Raw genomic sequence first — 18,732 nt, 5'->3', positions numbered from 1 at the left:
GAAAAGGGTCCAAAGAAGTGACCAAAATGGTGTTCGATCTGTTTCAGAAGACCTATGAGGAGAGGCTGAAGGATCTAAATATGTATATACCTTGGAGGAGGGGAGGAACAGGGGAGATATGATACAGACCTTTAGATAGCTGAAAGGTATTAATGATGCACAAACATCAAACATTTTCCATTGGAAAGGAAACTGTACAATTAGGGGGTCAAGATATGAAACTCTAGCGGGAACCAACATCAGGAAATATTTCTTCACAGGAAGGGTGGTGGATGCCTGAAATTTCCTCCCAAAGGAGATGGTGAGGATGAAAACAGTTGGTGAATTTAAAAAGGCTTAGGATAAATGTGGCAGGTCCTTAAAGGCTTGAGGTTGGTAATAAAGAAAAGGGGTAACCTATGTTAAAATTAGGTGTAATATTTCTGTATGGGGAGTAATCTGCATAGAACGGTAGCTACTACTCTTAACAAAACATGTGGGTATGACCTGTACGGAATGGTGGTTGCATCTCTTAACAGAACAGATGGAAGAAACCTGCACAATGAGATAGTTACTACTATAAGCCAATTGCTGGGCAGACTGGATCATTTAGTCTTTATCTGCCATCATTGCTATATTATTATATTAGATATTTCACTCCATTTTTTTTTACATTTTTTCAATTCTATTACTGTTTGAATTGTACAGTAAGATGTTACTAAATGGACACCACATTTAAATACAGCCACAGTCTTATTGGTATGATATTCAAAGTATTGTAAATATAAAGGTCTCAAACTAGAATTATACTAAAGGAGGCTCAACATAAAAAAATATTTGTCAACAATAAAAAATACAATTACACTTTGGGTCTTTGATTAGGTGGAACTGAGATGCACTGTTTGATATATCAAACAATTTTAAAAAAATACTAAAATTCTGAAGCGAACAAAATAAAGAAGTTAACTAGTCAACTAGTCTCCCTCACCAAAGACATCCTGTTCTCTCATCTAGTCAATCATTTCACTTAGATTCCTAGTTATGAACATATTTACATCAGAATTCTTTATAAATTCTCATACCTTTAAAGCTTCAAAATTTGATGTCCTCGCCAAAAAATTGTCCCAAGATTTGACCATCAGTTTAGTTTGTTTATGGTTTTCTTTTATCTGTAAGAGAGAAATGTATTAATTGTTACACATAAATTAGGCAATAACAATGGAAAAATCACAAATTATCCAACCAACCATTTTATATACCATTGTTCTAAATAAAGATCACAATGGTTTACATCATGACACATAAAATACATCACACAAATTAGGCTCTAATGTAACTTATGTATTCCGGGTACCCCAATTGTAAACAATATATCAAAAGATCGGTACACCTGGTCTTTTCTTTAAATTAATTGAAGGCTAGCTATTATATATTTGTGGGACCTCTCCTCACAGGGTCATGGTATTTTTACCAGACTCTATCTTATGGTACTTAGTGCATTTTACTTTATATTTTTTTGGATTTTTTAAAAGATTTTTTCCATTACATTTTTTCACCACGTTTTCACCAATTCCACATTTTTTATATATATATGAAAACTTTTTTTCAAAAGCTGATGAAACCTTCAAACACAGTCATGTATGGAAATCGTCACTTTTGCTTATTCCAGAAAACACTGGAATAAGCAAAAGTGACGATTTCCATACATGACTGTGTTTGAAGGTTTCATCAGCTTTTGAAAAAAAGTTTTCATATATATATAAAAAATGTGGAATTGGTGAAAACGTGGTGAAAAAATGTAATGGAAAAAATCTTTTAAAAAATCCAAAAAAATATAAAGTAAAATGCACTAAGTACCATAAGATAGAGTCTGGTAAAAATACCATGACCCTGTGAGGAGAGGTCCCACAAATATATAATAGCTAGTCTTCAATTAATTTAAAGAAAAGACCAGGTGTACCGATCTTTTGACATAAAATACATCGACAATTACATTGACTTAATGAGGTCAAACAACATTCACATTAAAAATACTTGGAATAAGGTATTTAGTTTAGAAGATAGGTTCTTAATGACTTTGTCCTTGAGGATGCAAATTCTGTATTCACGTGATTTTAAGTTAGGTTATAGGCATTTTGAAATAATCATGTTTTTAGGTCACTTTTGAATTTTTGTTTTTGGGCCAGTCTTAGATTCTCAGGTAGAGAGTTCCATAACATTGGGCCAGCTATTGAGAACATGTGGTCTCTTATTTTTGTTAGGTGAGTATTCTGTAATGATGGCACAGCTAGTAGTCCCTTGCTTTGATATCTTAATGATCTCTGTGGCCTGTATGATTATAGAGCTACATCTACCAAACCAGAGTTGTTAGAATGGATGTTGGAGTGTATTCATGTTAGGACTTTGTAGTTGATGGACTCTCAACCTGGGTAACATCAAGCTAGGTTAAGAGAACATTGTTCAAATCTCATCTTTGTGGAGTTTCCTCACTCTGAAGGTCATCAATTCTTCACAATTGTACTGTTCTGTTCGTACATCTCACTCTGAATGTCAAAGTGGCCCCTAACCCCTACACTACTACCTAAACCTACCTCTCTCTCTCGCTCACCCTCCCAGTACCTTGCGATAAATAGGCTATTACCATAAAACACGCTCCTCTTCCTATCACATGCGATAGTTTGATGAATCTAGCCCTTAGTGAGCTGGCAAGATCTATTTGAAAACTGACCCCTTAATGACTGGCATAAGGGTGCACTTCTGCTCTGGAGGTAACCTTGAGTCATACTCCTCAGTCTTGTTGCTTCTGTGATGGCTGATCTAGGAAAAAGAATGGAAACTTGGAGAAAAACATGGGCAGATGTGAATGAAGTCTAGAGGTCCCTCAGTCTTGGGCTTCTCTTGTCATTGATTGCAGAAAGTGGTGATGAAATAGGTTCTGAAAGCAAATTCAAAGGTGGAAAGCAGGATGCTCAGCTATGATATATATTATATATAGGCATTAATACATGATTTTAAAATGACTAGCTAAGGCTAAATATGTCTATTGGACCTATTAAGCCTTTTGGTGGATTCCTACCCGAAGTCCCACATTAACCCTTCGCCTCAGTTGAACTTCATTGACACCCTGTTAGACACAGCTCAGGCCCGAGCGTATCTTCCTCATGATTGGGCGCTCAACTGCGGAGGTTGACGCTTCTCAAACTTGTACACTAAGTACACTGCATCGGCCTTCCTGTTCACTGGAGGCACAGAGATGGGGTGTTCCCAGATTCTAAGGAGCAACCCCTTGAAAATCTGATGGACGGGAACAGCTACCACCTCCTTTGGGGCATCCACAAACTGGAGAACCTCTAGCATCTTGTGTCCGGCATCCTCCTCCATAAGAAGATGGAATGGGATGGCTTCGGCCATGGTCCACACGAAACCAGCAAAGGTTAAATCCTCAGATGGGGGGGGGGGGTGTCGGGGGGCGGCAGCACTCTTGAGCAGTGACCAAAATGGCTGCTTGATCCAACTGCTCCTCAGGATCCTGGTTTGTTTTTCTCAACCATATATTTTTTATCTCTTTTCCCTTTTGTTTCATCTAAAGGCACCAGGATATGTTCGGTTCTAAGCATGGTAAAACTGAGATTGCTTTTACAGTGGCAGCCAGTACAAAGAGATCAAAATAGGATCCCCCGACTCATGAAAATTTGACGCACTCTCAAGATTATGGTGTCTGCCGATATGGTTCTCGCTGAGCTCAAGTAGTTACAGGACATGCTTCAGATAAATATGAAAACCATGGCGGCCATTTACACAGATTTATCCTTGATGGCTCAGCAGTTGTCATCTTTTCAAACCCAGCTGGAGAAAGTTGAAGTTAAAACTGCGTCATTGGTAATGGCGGCGGCCCCGCTTCCCCATACGATCCAATGGGTGCTTCGCTTGCAGTGGGAGCTTGAACATCTTGCAAATCAGAATTGCTGCAGTAATTCACGAATCCTTGGTGTTCCATAGGGTATGGAGGGCTCAGACATGATAAAATTCTTTATTAAAAATGATTCCAGAATGCCTGCAATTTCACTTTGACTTACCTTTTGCAATAGAACGTGCGCATAGGATTCCTTCATGGCCTCTTACTAACTCTTGTTACCAGAGGCCCATTATTTTCAAGCTACTCCGCTATCTGCAGGTCCTTGAGGTGCTGGCAGCGGCTCATACCAAGGCACCTATCACTTTCCAGGGCAATTCGCTTCTTTTTGTGCCTGATCTGGCCAAGACCACAGCTGCGAAGTGCAAAACGTTTTTGGCCCTTCACCCTTGCCTGCAGGCCTTAGGGGCCCGTTATGTTCTCATGTACCCTGCGCAGATGTGGGTTACACGCTACAATCAAACAAAGACATTTGAGGCATCTGATGACCTGGACTCCTTTCTCTCCTCTTTGGAATCTGTGCAAGAAATGGTGACCTGAAAGACTGTCAAGTTGCATTCCATGTCATTTTTTTCTTCTTTGCCAGTCATTAAGGATTGGTTTCAGACTCCCCAGCTTGTTGTTTTTTTGGCAATGCCTGCATTCAAGACCTCTCCTTATTGTTATCGCTTTACGGGTATTGTGCTGGCGCTCATCAGATGATTGACTTTTTTGGACTTTGTAATTCTTCTATCAACTTGGGGGGCAAAGTCTCTTTTTTTTTTTTTCTAGTCTCATTGAATCTTGAGTGGCTATAGGTTATGCCCTGAGGCTCATTTTGTCTATGTTGCCACTTTTTGTAGCTGTGGTCATCATTCACTGCATCTCTATGTGATTTTTCTTTATAGTTTTTTTTTGCTGCCTTTTTTCTGGGAGGTTGCCTAGTCATTATTTCATATTACCGGACTCTGCTTTCCGTATATTGATTGTGCCAGTTATATTTCTTATTTTGGCGTGATACGTTACTATGGCTGGTCTGAATGTAATCTCTCTTAATGGTCTTTCACACCCAATCAAATGCAAGAAAATATTGTTTTATTTAAACTCCTTGCACACAGATGTAGCTATGCTTCAGGAAACATATACTTCCACCTCAGAATCTCTCAAACTGAAGCAAGCTTGGGTGGGAGAGGTTTGTTTTTGTCCTGCAGAGCACAAAGAGCATGGGTTTGCTCTTTTATTTCATAAGAGGTTGAGAGTTCAAGTTTTACAATAAGCTGTTGATCCTGCTGGCTGATCGGTGTTAGTACGGGTTGCCATTGGGTCTGAGCATTTTACTTTTTTTAAATCCTTATGCCCCAAATTCTGATGATCCCTCTTTTTTTCATGATGTCTCTAAACAACTCCTAGGGGATGGATCCTCGCCATTGGTCATAGGAGGCAATTTTAATCTACTGTTAGATCTCATTTTGGACAGGTCTAATGCAAAACTCACTTAATCCAAGGCTCATCAGGTTCTTTTTAATCTCATTGACTCTTTTGGCCTTGCTGACCCTTGGTAGCTTTTGAATCCAACTGACAAAGATTATACTTTTTTTTCAGTTCCCCACACTACCTATTTTCGCATAGATTATTTTTTTATATCAAGCTCCTTGGTCCATAACGTTCACTCTACCACTATTCACCCATATTAGCCTCATATCATGCAGTGGTCTCCTTAACCATTATCCTTTCTTCCCCCCTTCATGGAAGATTGATTGTGGAGGTTCAATCCTGCTCTTTTGGAGGACTCTGCTTTCATAGAATTTCTCCAAGACAAGATTGTTGAATATTTGCACATAATATTACTCTGTATGTCTCCTCTCCCACAGTCTGGGCAGCTTTTAAGGCTAATATTCGGGGTGAGAGACTTAGTTATAGCATTAGGTCTTGGAGGGTGAAAAAAGAGAAACTTGTTTCCTTCATGCTTCTGTGGCTCAACTGGAGCAGGAACAGGTTTCTCGCCCATCCTCAGCTACTTTGATGACCTTGCAGAAGGTGCATTATGAGTATAGCAAACCATTGAGTTTACATGCTGGGAAAGCCATTTTTATTCAGAAGGCTCAATATTATGCAGAAAATAATAAGTGAGGTCACCTTTTAGCGACTTATCTTAAAAAGAAAAGGGAAAAGAAATGCATTCATGCACTTACTACTAAGCATGGTCACCCACTGTTGTTGTAAGCAGGAATATTGCAGGAATTTAGGGATTCTCACCATGATCTGTACAAATCTGAGCCTTCCTTCTCTAACTCTGTTATTAACCAGTTTTTTTCACAGGTACGACATCCAGTTCTTACCAGTGAGCAGGCTTGGATGGTCCCATTAATTTGGTTGAGGTCTCTGCTGCCTTGTATTCCTTGAAGGGTGGGAAGACCTCTGGACCTGATGGTTTTACTATTGACTTTTATCAGTCTTTCCAAAAGTTGCTTGTCCCTCGGTTGCTTACTTATATGGTGTCTTCTCCTTCTTCTATCTCCTTTTTCTCTGAAGTGAGCATTGTAGTGCTTCCAAAGCAAGGGCGAGATCCTCAGCTGGTTTTGAATTACAGGCTGATTTCCCTTTTGAACTCTGATTATAAAATATTTACTAAGATTTTAGCAACTCGTATGGCCACTATTATGGGTCCTCTCATACATCTTGACCAAAGTAGCTTGATCAAACATCAGCCGATTTCTAATAATGCTCGTCTATTTGTTCATGTGCAGGGGCTAGCTAAATCCCTCCCCTCCCCAATGATAGCTCTCTCTTTGGATGCTGAAAAAGCGTTTGATATAGTTGAGTGGTCTTACCTTTTAGCCACTATGTGTTGGTTTGGATTTGGTCCTTCCTTTTTGACATGGATCCAACTTCTTTACCATCACCCTTCCACTTTCCTTTATATCAACAGGATTTCCCCTCATTTTGAGCTATGCAGAGGGACCAGACAGAGTTGCCCATTATCCCCTTTCCTATTCAACCTCATGTTGGAACCCATGTTGCTGACTATACGACAATCTCCTGCTATTGAAAGTGTTGTTATTGGTTCTAAAACATATAAGCTTTAGGCTTATGCTGATGATGTTTTGTTATTTATTACCAATCCTGTTTCTTCTCTTCCACATTTGTTTTCCCTCATGTCTGTTTTCTTTTCTTTTCCTAGATATCGTGTCAACTGGCATAAAACCGAGTTACTTCCCTTAAACTTCCTTGGGTTCTTGGTTGATTTCTCTGCATATCCGTTCGGTGGCCTTAAGTATCTGGATATATGTTTTTTGGAAGATCTAACTTCCACCCTTTTGCAAATACTATGTGATTCTATTTTATACTGGTCTCCTCTCCATTTAACATGATTGGGGGTGCCTTGATACTATTAAGATGGTGCTTGCTCCCCGTTTAAATTTTGTATTTTCCATGATTCCTATTTTTTTCTCAGGCGATTTTTATAAGCAGGTGGACCGATTGTTCACTTGTTTTCTCTGGCGCCATAAATCTCCTCGCATAGCACTTTCCAAATTGAAGATTGGTAAGAGTCATAGGGGGGAGTTAATTTCCTGGATTTTTATTGTTATCATCAGGCATTTATTTTACAGCAGGGGTATTATTGGCTGTCCGATTTACTTTCCACACCTGAAATCCCTTGTTGGGTATATATTGAGCAAGAGTTACTTTCTCCAGTTCCTTTTAGGACCATTTTAGGGATGTCTCCTTCTCGTTCCATTAAAACTAACACCATTTTAAACTCTATGCACAGACCATTTTTGGAATATGATTGCCTAGTGCCTTCTACTTTCCCTACTTGGCAATTTTCGAGGTTGGCTCCCTTATGGTTCCACCCGCATATTCTTATTGGTTATGTCTGTATAAACTGGAAGAGCTGGCAAGACTGCAGTATTTTGTTTCTCTCCTCTCTTTTGCAGAATGACATACTCCCCCCTTTCTCTGAAGTGCAGGCAACTCATTCTCTACCTAAATCTCAGTTTTATGACTGGTTGCAACTTCATGATTGTCTCACACCTTCTTTGCTTTTTCAGTTTCGTCTCTCTGCCTTCCCTAAATAGTATATCCTATACCATGATTTGGGTCCCTTAGGTCATTTGGTTTCTCAAATTTATAAATCCCTTAAGGACTCTGCCTTTCCTCCTCTCTCTGGGTATATGACTTTCTTAAACGGATTGTTCTTCTGATGATGTGGACTGGTCTTCCTTTTGGTGTTCTTCTCTGTATGTTTCACTGTCTTCTAGTTTGACTCAATCTTCTTTTTTTGTCTCCCATAGAGTGGTGTGGACTCCCTGGAAACTTTTCCGGGCAGGTATAACACCCCATCATTGTTGTTGATCTTGCTCTTCTCCCAAGGCCACGATGTCTTACATGTCATATATTTGTCCTATGATGTTATCCGTTTGGCAGCAGGAGTGGAGAATTATTACTCATATTTTGAATATTGACTCTCCACTCACTTATCGTGTTGTTATTTTTCGGGGGCGGATTACCTTTCAGTCTCCCTCCTCCGCCATGGAAATTGCTGGATTTTTTTCTCATGGTCACTATATATTTAATTTCATCTTTCTGGAAAAACAGTAAACTACTAAATGAGCACTTTTGGTGGAACTCTATTTGTATGTACTAAATATGAAAAAGTTGTTGCTGTTAAGTTTCATCTTTTTGCTTCAAGGTCACAGGTGTGAAACCTCTGGATGATTATTTTAATTCTTCTGTTGTACAGAGTGATTGTACTGTTTAATGTTGTTTACTGCTCCAATTGTATTTGACTAGTGCTGTCTTTTGTTATTTTTCACTTTTGTATAGCTTTTCTTGTTTTTTTGTTTTTCTTTCATAAGCCTTGGCTGTATTTTATTTTCCTTTACACTATACAGGCAATAAAAAGATTTGAACTAAAAAAAAAAAAGTCCTCAGGTGGGGGACTAGCACCAATCCTCCAGGGGAGACAGGTCCAAGGGGAGGTTACTGGAGTCATCAGAAGAGGAATCAGAGGAATCATCCCCCCATGGGTCATAAGGGGGATCACTGTCACTAAGATCGACCGGAGATGCCCGTGGGGGGGTGGGCCTTCCCATGCCCAGCAGCTTGGGCACAGAGGGCACCGATGGCACTGAGGGTGTAGCGCCCGGAACTGGACCAGACAACACTGGCAAAGAAACCGGGGGTCTCGACGGCCCTCCGGGCTCAAAGACCCTTCCTCCTCTGAGGACCCCACAATAGGGATGGCATTGGAAGGAGGAGGCACCTACGGCCGTTGAGGCATCAATAGCACCCTGGACAATGGCATCAGCTGCGTGAGGAAAATGCCGAGAAGAACACTGAGGTGCTCCAGCAGCAGTGCCAACATAGAAGGTGCAGGCTACAGCACCGGTGGGGCCGGCGGCTTGATGTCCTGTAGTGCTCGAACAACTGCTCCTCCCCGAAGGCCGCTGATGACAGGACAGCCTGAGGAGGAGGAGGCATAGCCAGATCTCCCTTGGAGCCCCTGGCACCTGAATCAGTGGAGAACACCTTGGACCCCTGGCATCAACGGAGGGCAATACCTCCTCACCATGGAGGTCACTTCGGGGGCATCATAGCAGAAGCCAGCGCCAACCTGAGCCCAGCACTGTATGAGGATGGAGGTGGCGATGTTTCCTGGATTTCCCACGGTGCTCGGCCCAGTCTTTTCCCGGTGCCAAGGAAGAAGGAGACAATCTAGAAGTCCTCGAGCGAGAGGAGAACGATGAAGGCCTATCTTCGGCACCCCTCTCCACCGGAGACTCTGGTGGAGGGGTGGACACTGAGGGATCTGCGTCCATTGGTTCTCCTCGGCCCTTCGGCGTCGATACAAACACACTAATTTCTGCTTATTAGCAGCCTTATTGACAGACAATTTAAAAATAAACACGCTAACCTGTTTATTAACTGCCTTAATGCCTATTAAAAGCACAAACACACTAAATAATATACCCCAATAGTTTACTTCTATCCAATACTTTAAAAAAAATTTTCCCGGGGCGTGGTTTCGCCGCAGATCAAGATGGCTGCACGAGCTTAGAGCTCCCGGACACCCCTCCTCTTGTTTGCGAAAGTTAAATGGCATACACATTTGCTTCACCCTCTAATTCAATATTTCCAGCACTGCACGACATCAGGATGGCGACTAAAGAAAAACTGGGTAAACTGCAGCGGTTTTCCTTCACCAAAGCGGCGCATAACTTACCGGGGCTGGAAACCTCACATGCGGACAACATGGCGGTCGGCAACGAGGAATCTGACTCGGAGGCCCCGATCCTCTCACCGCCGCACATTATTGAAAAACTGTCCCAAGAGACTGAGCTTCCCACCAAAGCTATGATTCGCGAATGGTTCATAGAACTTAGAAATGAAATGAAGCAATCGAAAGAGGAACTACTTCATTCATTCGCAGAGACTAGAGAGGAGATGAGGGCCTTGGGCCAGCGAGTAGATGAGATGGATACTGCTATAGAAGGCCACGCAATAGCGATTCAAGGCCTCTCACAATCGACTCAGGTGGTCCAACAGGACCTTAGCTATCTACATGATAAAATCGAAGACTTAGAGAACCGCACCCGGCGGTCTAATATTTGGATAAAGGGCATCCTGGAAACCCCTGATTTCGATGATTGTTTAGCTACCGCCAAGGACATTTGCGTGGTTTCTTGGCTCTCGGGGCCGCACCCACAGGAAGAAATCCAGGGGAGAGTATGCATGGATTCCGATCTCGGGGATCGTTTACTCGGTTATATATCCTTAGTTTGGGGTCTAAAGGGAACTTATCTTCTTACTCAAAAGGGCATATACGTAGGCGGAGCTCCTTTCTGGTCACGAGGTGTTCTATTTTTTTATATATATCCTGAGCGCAAAGTGGTATCCCTTTTTATTACCCCACCATGATTCGATTTTTCTCACTTAATGTGAAGGGGCTGAACACTCGAAGGAAAAGGGACATGCTACTTAGAGAATTGGTAGACCACAAGGTATCCTTTGCCCTTTTGCAAGAGACCCATGTACGCAAGAGACACGAGCATTTGTTGTGATCTAAAAAGTTTCCACAGATGTTTCTGGCTGCGGCCTGCAACGCTGCCAGATACTCAGGGACGGGAATCTTGATTTCAGCTACCATTACCTTTGAACTGTTGGAGCAACGACAGGACCCACTGGGAAGATATGTCCTTATTAAGTTTAAATTGGGATCCACCATAATCACACTGCTATCCATATATGCTCCCTCACAGGACCAAGTGGCATTTTGGAACCAGATTCAGACAATGCTCAGAGGGGTAGCGGAGGGATTTTTGATCATAGGTGGAGACTTCAATGCTACGTTACATCCCGATATAGATAATTCCCATACTCTCAGTCAACAAGCGTTGCGCTCTGGACAAAAAATCAGATCTACCCTCCACACCCTTATGAAACAATGGAAACTGACAGATATATGGAGACATCATAACCCGTCGGCACGGACTTTTACATTTTACTCTAATCCACATGGTTCGTATTCAAGAATCGATTTCTTCCTCTTGGACCAATGTCTTATGCCTAAGGTCAACGATACGGATATCCTCCCCATTACTTGGTCAGATCATGGAGCAGTCACCCTGGATTTAAAGGATGGGGAAACACTGGGGGCCCAGACCTACTGGAAGCTAAACACCTCGCTCCTGAGAACAGACACCTTTCGAACCATGCTCACCTCACAGGTGCGCGAATATTTCTTGTAAATAATGATCCCGATATCCCTTTCAGCATGATATGGGAATGCTCGAAGGCTGTCATCCGAGGAATTTGTATAGCGAGAGCGGTGGCCCTCAAGAAAGAGCGAGACACTAAAAGCTTAGCACTGCGGGGGGAGATAGCGCACTTGACCAAACTGCATATGCAGACTATGTCCGCTAAAGTATATTTTAAACTCTCCGACGCACGACAACGACTGGCACAACTACACGTGGACAGAACAGCTTTTCAGTTGGAAAAAATCAAACAAAGTTATTTTGAGGGCGGGGATAAGGCCGGCAAACTGCTTGCTAGGCAGCTGAAGAAACGCACGTTACAAAGTATGATACCGAAGATAGTAGACTCTGACGGGAAGCTCACCACTGACCCGGAGGAGATTCGGAAGAGCTTTGTAGATTTTTATGCTAAGCTATATAGTGCAGACAAAGCTATTAAGTTACCTGACATACAAGAGTATTTGGCTGATGTGACATTACCAAGCCTCACAGAAGTACAGAAGGATTTCTTAGATTCGCCAATAACAGAAGCAGAAGTAAGGGATGTTATTAAACACCTACCAAACGGAAAATCACCGGGCCTAGATGGCCTTTCTAGTGAATATTATCGAGCGCTGTCTGACGAATTAGCGGGCCACCGAGTGTCCCTCTTTAATTATATTCATGATGGAGGCTCATTTCACGCACACGCCAACATGGCAGGTATCACCGTTCTACCAAAGCCAGGAAGGGACTTCACTTTATGTGGGTCGTATAGGCCCATATCACTTATTAATCAGGACTTGAAGATCTTGGCGCGGATCCTAGCACAACGATTGAACCGCTATTTGCCTGGCCTTATATACTCTGATCAGGTGGGATTCATTCCTCAGCAAATGGCGGGGGATAATGTCCGGAAGATTTTGGACCTCATGTGGTGGGTGAAGAGAGAATATATCCCAGCAGTCTTGCTAGCTGTAGACGCGGAGAAGGCCTTTGACCTTGTACACTGGCCTTTTTTGTTTCAAGCATTGCAGGTTATGAACTTCGGGGAATCTTTTGTTCAATGGATACATCAGCTATATGACTCTCCGAAAGCTACAGTAAAGGTCAACGGGAGGTATGGTCCAAGCTTTGAAATCGAGAGAGGAACCAGGCAGGGCTGCCCTCTATCCCCCCTACTGTTCGCCATCTTCCTTGAGCCTTTTGCCACTCGCATACGGCACTCTACAACAGTTAAAGGAATTGAGCTACAGGGTAAGTAGTACACAATATCCCTATTCGCGGATGATATTATGTTTACTCTGGCTGACCCTGTGACTTCCTTGGAGGCGGTGCGGCAGGAAATGGCAGCTTTCAGCCGTGTCTCCGGATTCAAGGTGAACCTTGACAAGTCGGAGCTCCTTAACATCAACCTATGCTCCGCTGACAAAGCAACCATCAAAAGCACCTTCCCATTTAAGTGGGCGAAGAAAGCTCTCAAGTATCTGGGTATATATCTCAACGCCTCTTTAGAGGATCTCTACCAACTTAATTACGTGCCACTCCTTAAGGCCATTGATCGTGATCTTCTACAATTGCACCAAAAATCGTTCTCTTGGCTGGGCAGAATTGCTATTATAAAAATGAACATTTTGCCCCGACTATTCTATTTGTTCTCTACTCTACCAGTTTATTTAACCTCCTCTATGCTGAAAAAACTTCAAAAGAAAATTTTCGATTTTATATGGAGATGCAGACCCCCACGAGTCGCTCGCCAAACGATGTTTTTATCAAAGAGGGCTGGAGGCCTCGGAGTGCCGAATCTTGCGCAGTACTACGCTGCTGCTCAGTTGAAAACGATTGTTGATCTTCATAAGCAGGAGGCTCCCAAACAATGGACCTCAGTGGAGCAAGCTTTGCTGGGCCCTATGGCGATCAGCGCTTTGTTCTGGCAACCACACTATACGTGGAGACCAACTTTATGCATACCCTGGGCCCTTCGCACGACATTATTGGTTTGGAATTCCTGGAAGACTAAGCTGGCTGGAAGATTCTCTTATTATTGTCAATCCTCCCTATACCATACGCTGCAATTTCAAGCTAGTCATAACACGCCATCTTTTCACTACTGGGCCCAAGCCTCCTGACTATTGGTCATGTCTACCAAGGGGGCCAGATCATACCTTTCCCGCAGATAGGACTGCAGTATGGAATTCCTACAACTGATTATCTTCCTTATGCTCAGATTCATCATTTTTTGCATACACTTATTCGACGACAAGACTTGCGGCCTACACGTTCTCTTTTTGAAAATTACTGTGGAGGAACGGACAAGCTGACTAAAGTTGCGTCCAAAATTTATGGTCTATTAAACAACTCTGACACCCCGACAATGTCCCGTATACGCCAATGGGAACTTGACGGGGGAAACGTTACCGCCTAAGGAATGGGAACAAATATTCTATAGGGTGGGACGCAGTTCTGTGTCGGCACGACTTCAAGAGAATGGCTACAAACTTCTATTCAGATGGCACATGGTACCGGAACGCCTGCACGTAATCTACCATCAACACTCTCCATTTTGCTGGCGTGGATGTGGATCAGTAGGTTCATTCTTACATATCTGGTGGACATGTCCGAAAATAGAACACTTCTGGCTTGACCTACAGCGCTGGATCTCTCAGATACTACCTCAACCTATCCAGTTAAATGCCAAAATGGTGCTCCTTAACAGTTCAATCCAGGGGCTGGATAAGGGTCAACAAAGGTTTTGTCAGCAAGTGTGGATAGCATATCGACTCCTGATGGCCAAGTTTTGGAAAAGCACCCGGATACCGACAACAGACGAAATAACCACTCTGCTACGGCATCATAAGCGCCTTGACTACCTCATTGCCATACGATACAATCGCCTTAAGTCTTATGTGAATACATGGTTCCTTTTGCCATAACTTCACCATGTTACCTAATCTTCTTCAGGAAGATCACTGCCCCATCCTTTTGGACTATTAGTTTGCTAATTGCTATCAGTATATAGAGTAATATACCTGTTCTCTTGGGAACTGATTTTTCTGAGCTCAGATATACCTGTGAACCAGATTGAAACTGAAATGCTTATCACTTTGACCAATATTACTATTAGGAGTATCCCGTATTGCCTAGCAGCTCGGGTAGAGCTTACTATAATCACTAACTGTACAGATGTTTCACATTGAGCTCAGTTGTAGAAGATATCCCTTTTTTGCTTATTACTGGGAAACATAGGCACAAGGGGAGGGGGGGTTAGGAATGTTTATAGAACATGTTTGTAATGTTGAATGGCTTCACTGAATTGACAGTGTAATAAGTGTCCAAGTGTTAGGACAACCTATTGTTATGCTTTTTGTGTACAATGTGAACTTTATTTGCCGTGTTCTGAAAATCAATAAAACATTCATAATAATAAAAAAAAAAATTTCCCAAGCAAAACTTACGGATTCCTTTCAGCCACCAGCAAGGTGATCCTCTCCTATCAGTGCTCCCACTGGATTGTGGGTTACTGAGCTCTTCCCTTACAATATATCTTGTGCTTCTAAGGTAAATTAGTACAAAACAATCCCTTTGGAGATTTATACTACAGTTAGTTGTCCTGAGAGACTCACTGCTGTTCTGATTAACAAATGATGGTACTTAAATCAATCACACAACCTTAACACTTCAGTTAGTCAGCTTGAGTGACTCACTGCTGTCTTGATTAACAAATGTTGGTACTTAATCAAACTAAATCACACAACCTTAACATCTTTCCAAGGTAAGTAACTGAACTTTTCAACCTTTTTACTTAGGTATACATTGTTCCTAGCTTATTTCTAGCTTCTGGCTACCTTTTTTTTTTTTTTTTTTACAAACACACTAACTTGTGCTTATTAGATGCCTTACTGACAGACTATTTAAAAATAAACACACAAACACACTAACTATTTGGGTATATTATTTAGTGTGTTTCTGTGTGTTTTGCTATTAAAGGCAAAAACACACAAACCCACTAAATAATATACCCGAATAGTTTACTTCTCCCCAATACTTAAAAGAAAAATGTCCCAAGCAAAACTTACTGATTCCTTTCAGCCACCAGAAAGGTGATTCTCTCCTCTCAGTGCTCCCACTGGGAGATGAGATCAGTCGCAGTCCCCAGCCAGATGAGGGTCCATACCAACAGGTCCTGCAGAAGCAGGAACCAGACCTGTCAAGGCTGAAAGGGCGCCACAAGTATCATGGTCCCTCTGTCCTGTTGAAGTTTCAAGAGGAGTGGTAGAGGAATGTGGGCACAGAGCAGGTCCCTCCTCCAGTGGAGGGAGAAGGCATCGCAGGCTGGATGCCCGGTCCCCAACCACAGGCAGCAGAACTTGCTCACTTTGTGGTTGTGGGGGGAGGCGAAAAGGTCCACATCTGGTGTGCCCCACTGGTGAAACAGTTTGGCCACTACCTCCAGATTGAGTGACCACTCGTGGGGCTGGAATGAGCGGCTTAAGTGGTCTGCCAGCACATTCAGATACCCCGGCAGGTACGTGGCTCACAGAGCCATCCCCTGTGACAGGGCCCAGGTCCACACTTGTGCTGCCTCCAGACAGAGCAGGAACAAGCTTGTGCAGCCCTGTTTGTTGATATACCACATCGCTACTTGGTTATCCATACGAATGAGGACTTCCATGTGTGACAACTGGTCTCTGAATACCCACAAGGCATAACAGATCGCCCAAAGCTCCAGGAAGTTTATTTGACAGCGGGCTTCGGAGGTGGTCCAGAGACCCTGCGTGTGGATACCATTCACATGGGCTCCTCAGTCCTGAGGAGAGCCATCTGTGGTTAGGACCACATGAGGCAGAGCAACCTGGAAAGGAAGCCCCCTTTCCAAGTTGGACAGTTCTTCCCACCAGGACAGAGACACTTGCAGAGGGTCTGAGACTACAATGTGAGTCTTGAGCTCTTGGGAAGCCTGTTGCCACTGGGACTGCAAGGTCCATTGAGCCCTCCGCATGCACAGGTGGGTGAAGGGGGGTCACATGGATGGAAGCTGCCATGTGGCTAGCAGACAAGCAGAAGGCAGGTGGATACCTGCCGGCTGTTCTGAACAAAGGTGGCCAGTGAGGCAAGGGCAAGAGCCCAATCCGGGAACAGAAATGCTCTCGCATGTGCTGTATCCAGTCTGGCTCCTATGAAGTCCAGCTGAGGAGATGGACAAAGATGAGACTTGGGGTAGTTGATAACAAATCCCAAAGTCTGTAGCGTCTGCACTGTTAGGGCCAGAGCACTCACAGCCCCTGCGTAGGACTCACTCTTGACCAACCAGTCATCTAGGTACAGGAAGACATGTACCAACTGATGCCTGAGATAGGCTGCCACCACCACTAGGTATTTGGTGAAAACATGGGGGGCTGAGGCTAGCCCGAAGGGCAGAATCCTGTACTGGTAATGGGCCTTCCCCACCATAAAGCGGAGGTACTTCCGGTGGCCGTGGAAGATGGCAATGTGAGCGTAACCCTCCTTGAGATTGAGAGAGCAGAGCCAGTCTCCTTCTTGGAGGAGTGGGATCAGCGTGCCCAGAGAGAACATCTTGAACTTTTCTCTTGCGAGAAACTTGTTTAATGCCCTGAGGTTGAGTTTGGGGCACAAGCCACCATTCCTTTTCGGGATGAGGAAACACCTCGAATAGAATCCTCGGCCCTGCTGATGGCGAGGTACCGGTTCTACTGTGTCCGCTATGAGAAGGGTGGAAAGTTCCATCTGAAGTATGACCTGTAAGGCGGACGAACCCCACGATGGACATGGGGGAGAGGCCTCTGGGAGCCGACTTAAGTTTAGACGGTACCTCTGACTGATGATCGTAAGGACCCAACGATCCGATGTGACCTCTTCCCAGTGATGGGCGAAGCCAAGGAGCCTGCCTGAAAAGTGGATGGATCCGGCATCAGGGGTAAAGTCAACTGACTTCCGCTCCCTCGCTGCCAGTCAAAAGCCTGTAGTCAGGGCTTGCTGGGATGCCAGCTGGGGTCTAGGTGCTCGCTGTTGGCGAGGGTGGCCCCTGGAGCTGGTGCAAGGTGTGTCAGCCCTGGAGGTCAGAGGATAATATTTCCTCTGCCTGTAAAAGGGTTTCCGGGGCCCCGGCTGGAGGACTTCCTGGCCAAGGATGGATCATCAGAGGTGCTAGTAGAAAGCTGTTGAAGGACCACCTGAAGTGGATAAGGTCCTTCGGGGATAAGGTCCTTCAACTGTGCTACTGCATCCTGGAACTTATCCCTGAAGAGGTTTTCACCTGTGCAGGGGAGTTCGGCTAGCCGTACCTGCACCCTCGGATGGAGGTCAGAGGCTCTGAGTCAGGCCATTCTCCTGGCGCCGATGCCTACCACTGCCTCACGGGCTGCTGTCTCGAAGACATCATAGATGGAATGCACCTCATGCTTGCCCACCCCCAGACCCAGCAGGATGATGCCCAAAAGTACCTCCTGCTGTTGTTGAGGCAGGTTTCAGCAAAGTTCTGGACCTGTTTCCAGAGGTTCCGGTTGTACTGGGCCATATAGAGCTGATAGGTGGCAATGCAGGCAACCAGCATGGTGCCTTGGAAGACTTTCCTGCCCAGGGCATCAAGCTCCCTAAGCTCTCTCCCCGGGGAAGGGGGGCGGAGGCATGTGTGCAGGAGTGCCAGGCCTTTTTCAAAGCGGACTTCATGACCACCGATTGGTGGGGGAGGTGCCGCTTCTCGAGCCCCCACGGCTTGCTGCACCAAGTAAGTGGTATCCGCCTTTATGTTGATGGGGACATAGAAATGGGGTGCTCCCACATGCGGAGGAGGAGATCTTTTTTGCTTGGGACATTGTCTTTTTTAAAAGTATTGGGGCAAAGTTATATTATTTAGTGTGTTTGTGTGCTTGTGCTTTTAATTGTCAGTAAGGCAGCAAATAAACAGAAGTTAGACTGTTTGTATTTTTAAATAGTCAGTCTGTAAGGCAGCTAGTAAGCAGAAGTTAGAGTGTTTGTGTACTAAAAAAAAAAAAAAAATTGCCAGAAGCTAGATATAAGCTAGGAGTAGTGTATACCTAAGTAAAAAGGTTGAAAAGTTCAGTTCAGTTACTCACCTTGGAAAAGTGTTGAGGTAGTGTGATT

General features: G+C 43.8%; 1 protein-coding gene across 2 annotated transcripts in view; it reads right to left on the bottom strand.

Moving 5' to 3' along the window:
- LOC115084217 (GTP-binding protein 10-like) overlaps nucleotides 1-18,732 on the bottom strand; it is a 665,348-nt gene that overhangs the window by 232,256 nt on the left and 414,360 nt on the right. For both annotated transcript variants that reach the window (XM_029588786.1, XM_029588784.1), the window contains exon 21: nucleotides 1,062-1,148. In XM_029588786.1, coding sequence (XP_029444646.1) covers nucleotides 1,062-1,148 — 87 coding nt within the window. The remainder of the gene's footprint in view (nucleotides 1-1,061; nucleotides 1,149-18,732) is intronic.

Source organism: Rhinatrema bivittatum, chromosome 2, assembly GCF_901001135.1.
Source record: "Rhinatrema bivittatum chromosome 2, aRhiBiv1.1, whole genome shotgun sequence".
In the NCBI taxonomy this organism is placed as follows: domain Eukaryota; kingdom Metazoa; phylum Chordata; class Amphibia; order Gymnophiona; family Rhinatrematidae; genus Rhinatrema; species Rhinatrema bivittatum.
This window is presented reverse-complemented; position numbering and strand designations above follow the sequence as displayed.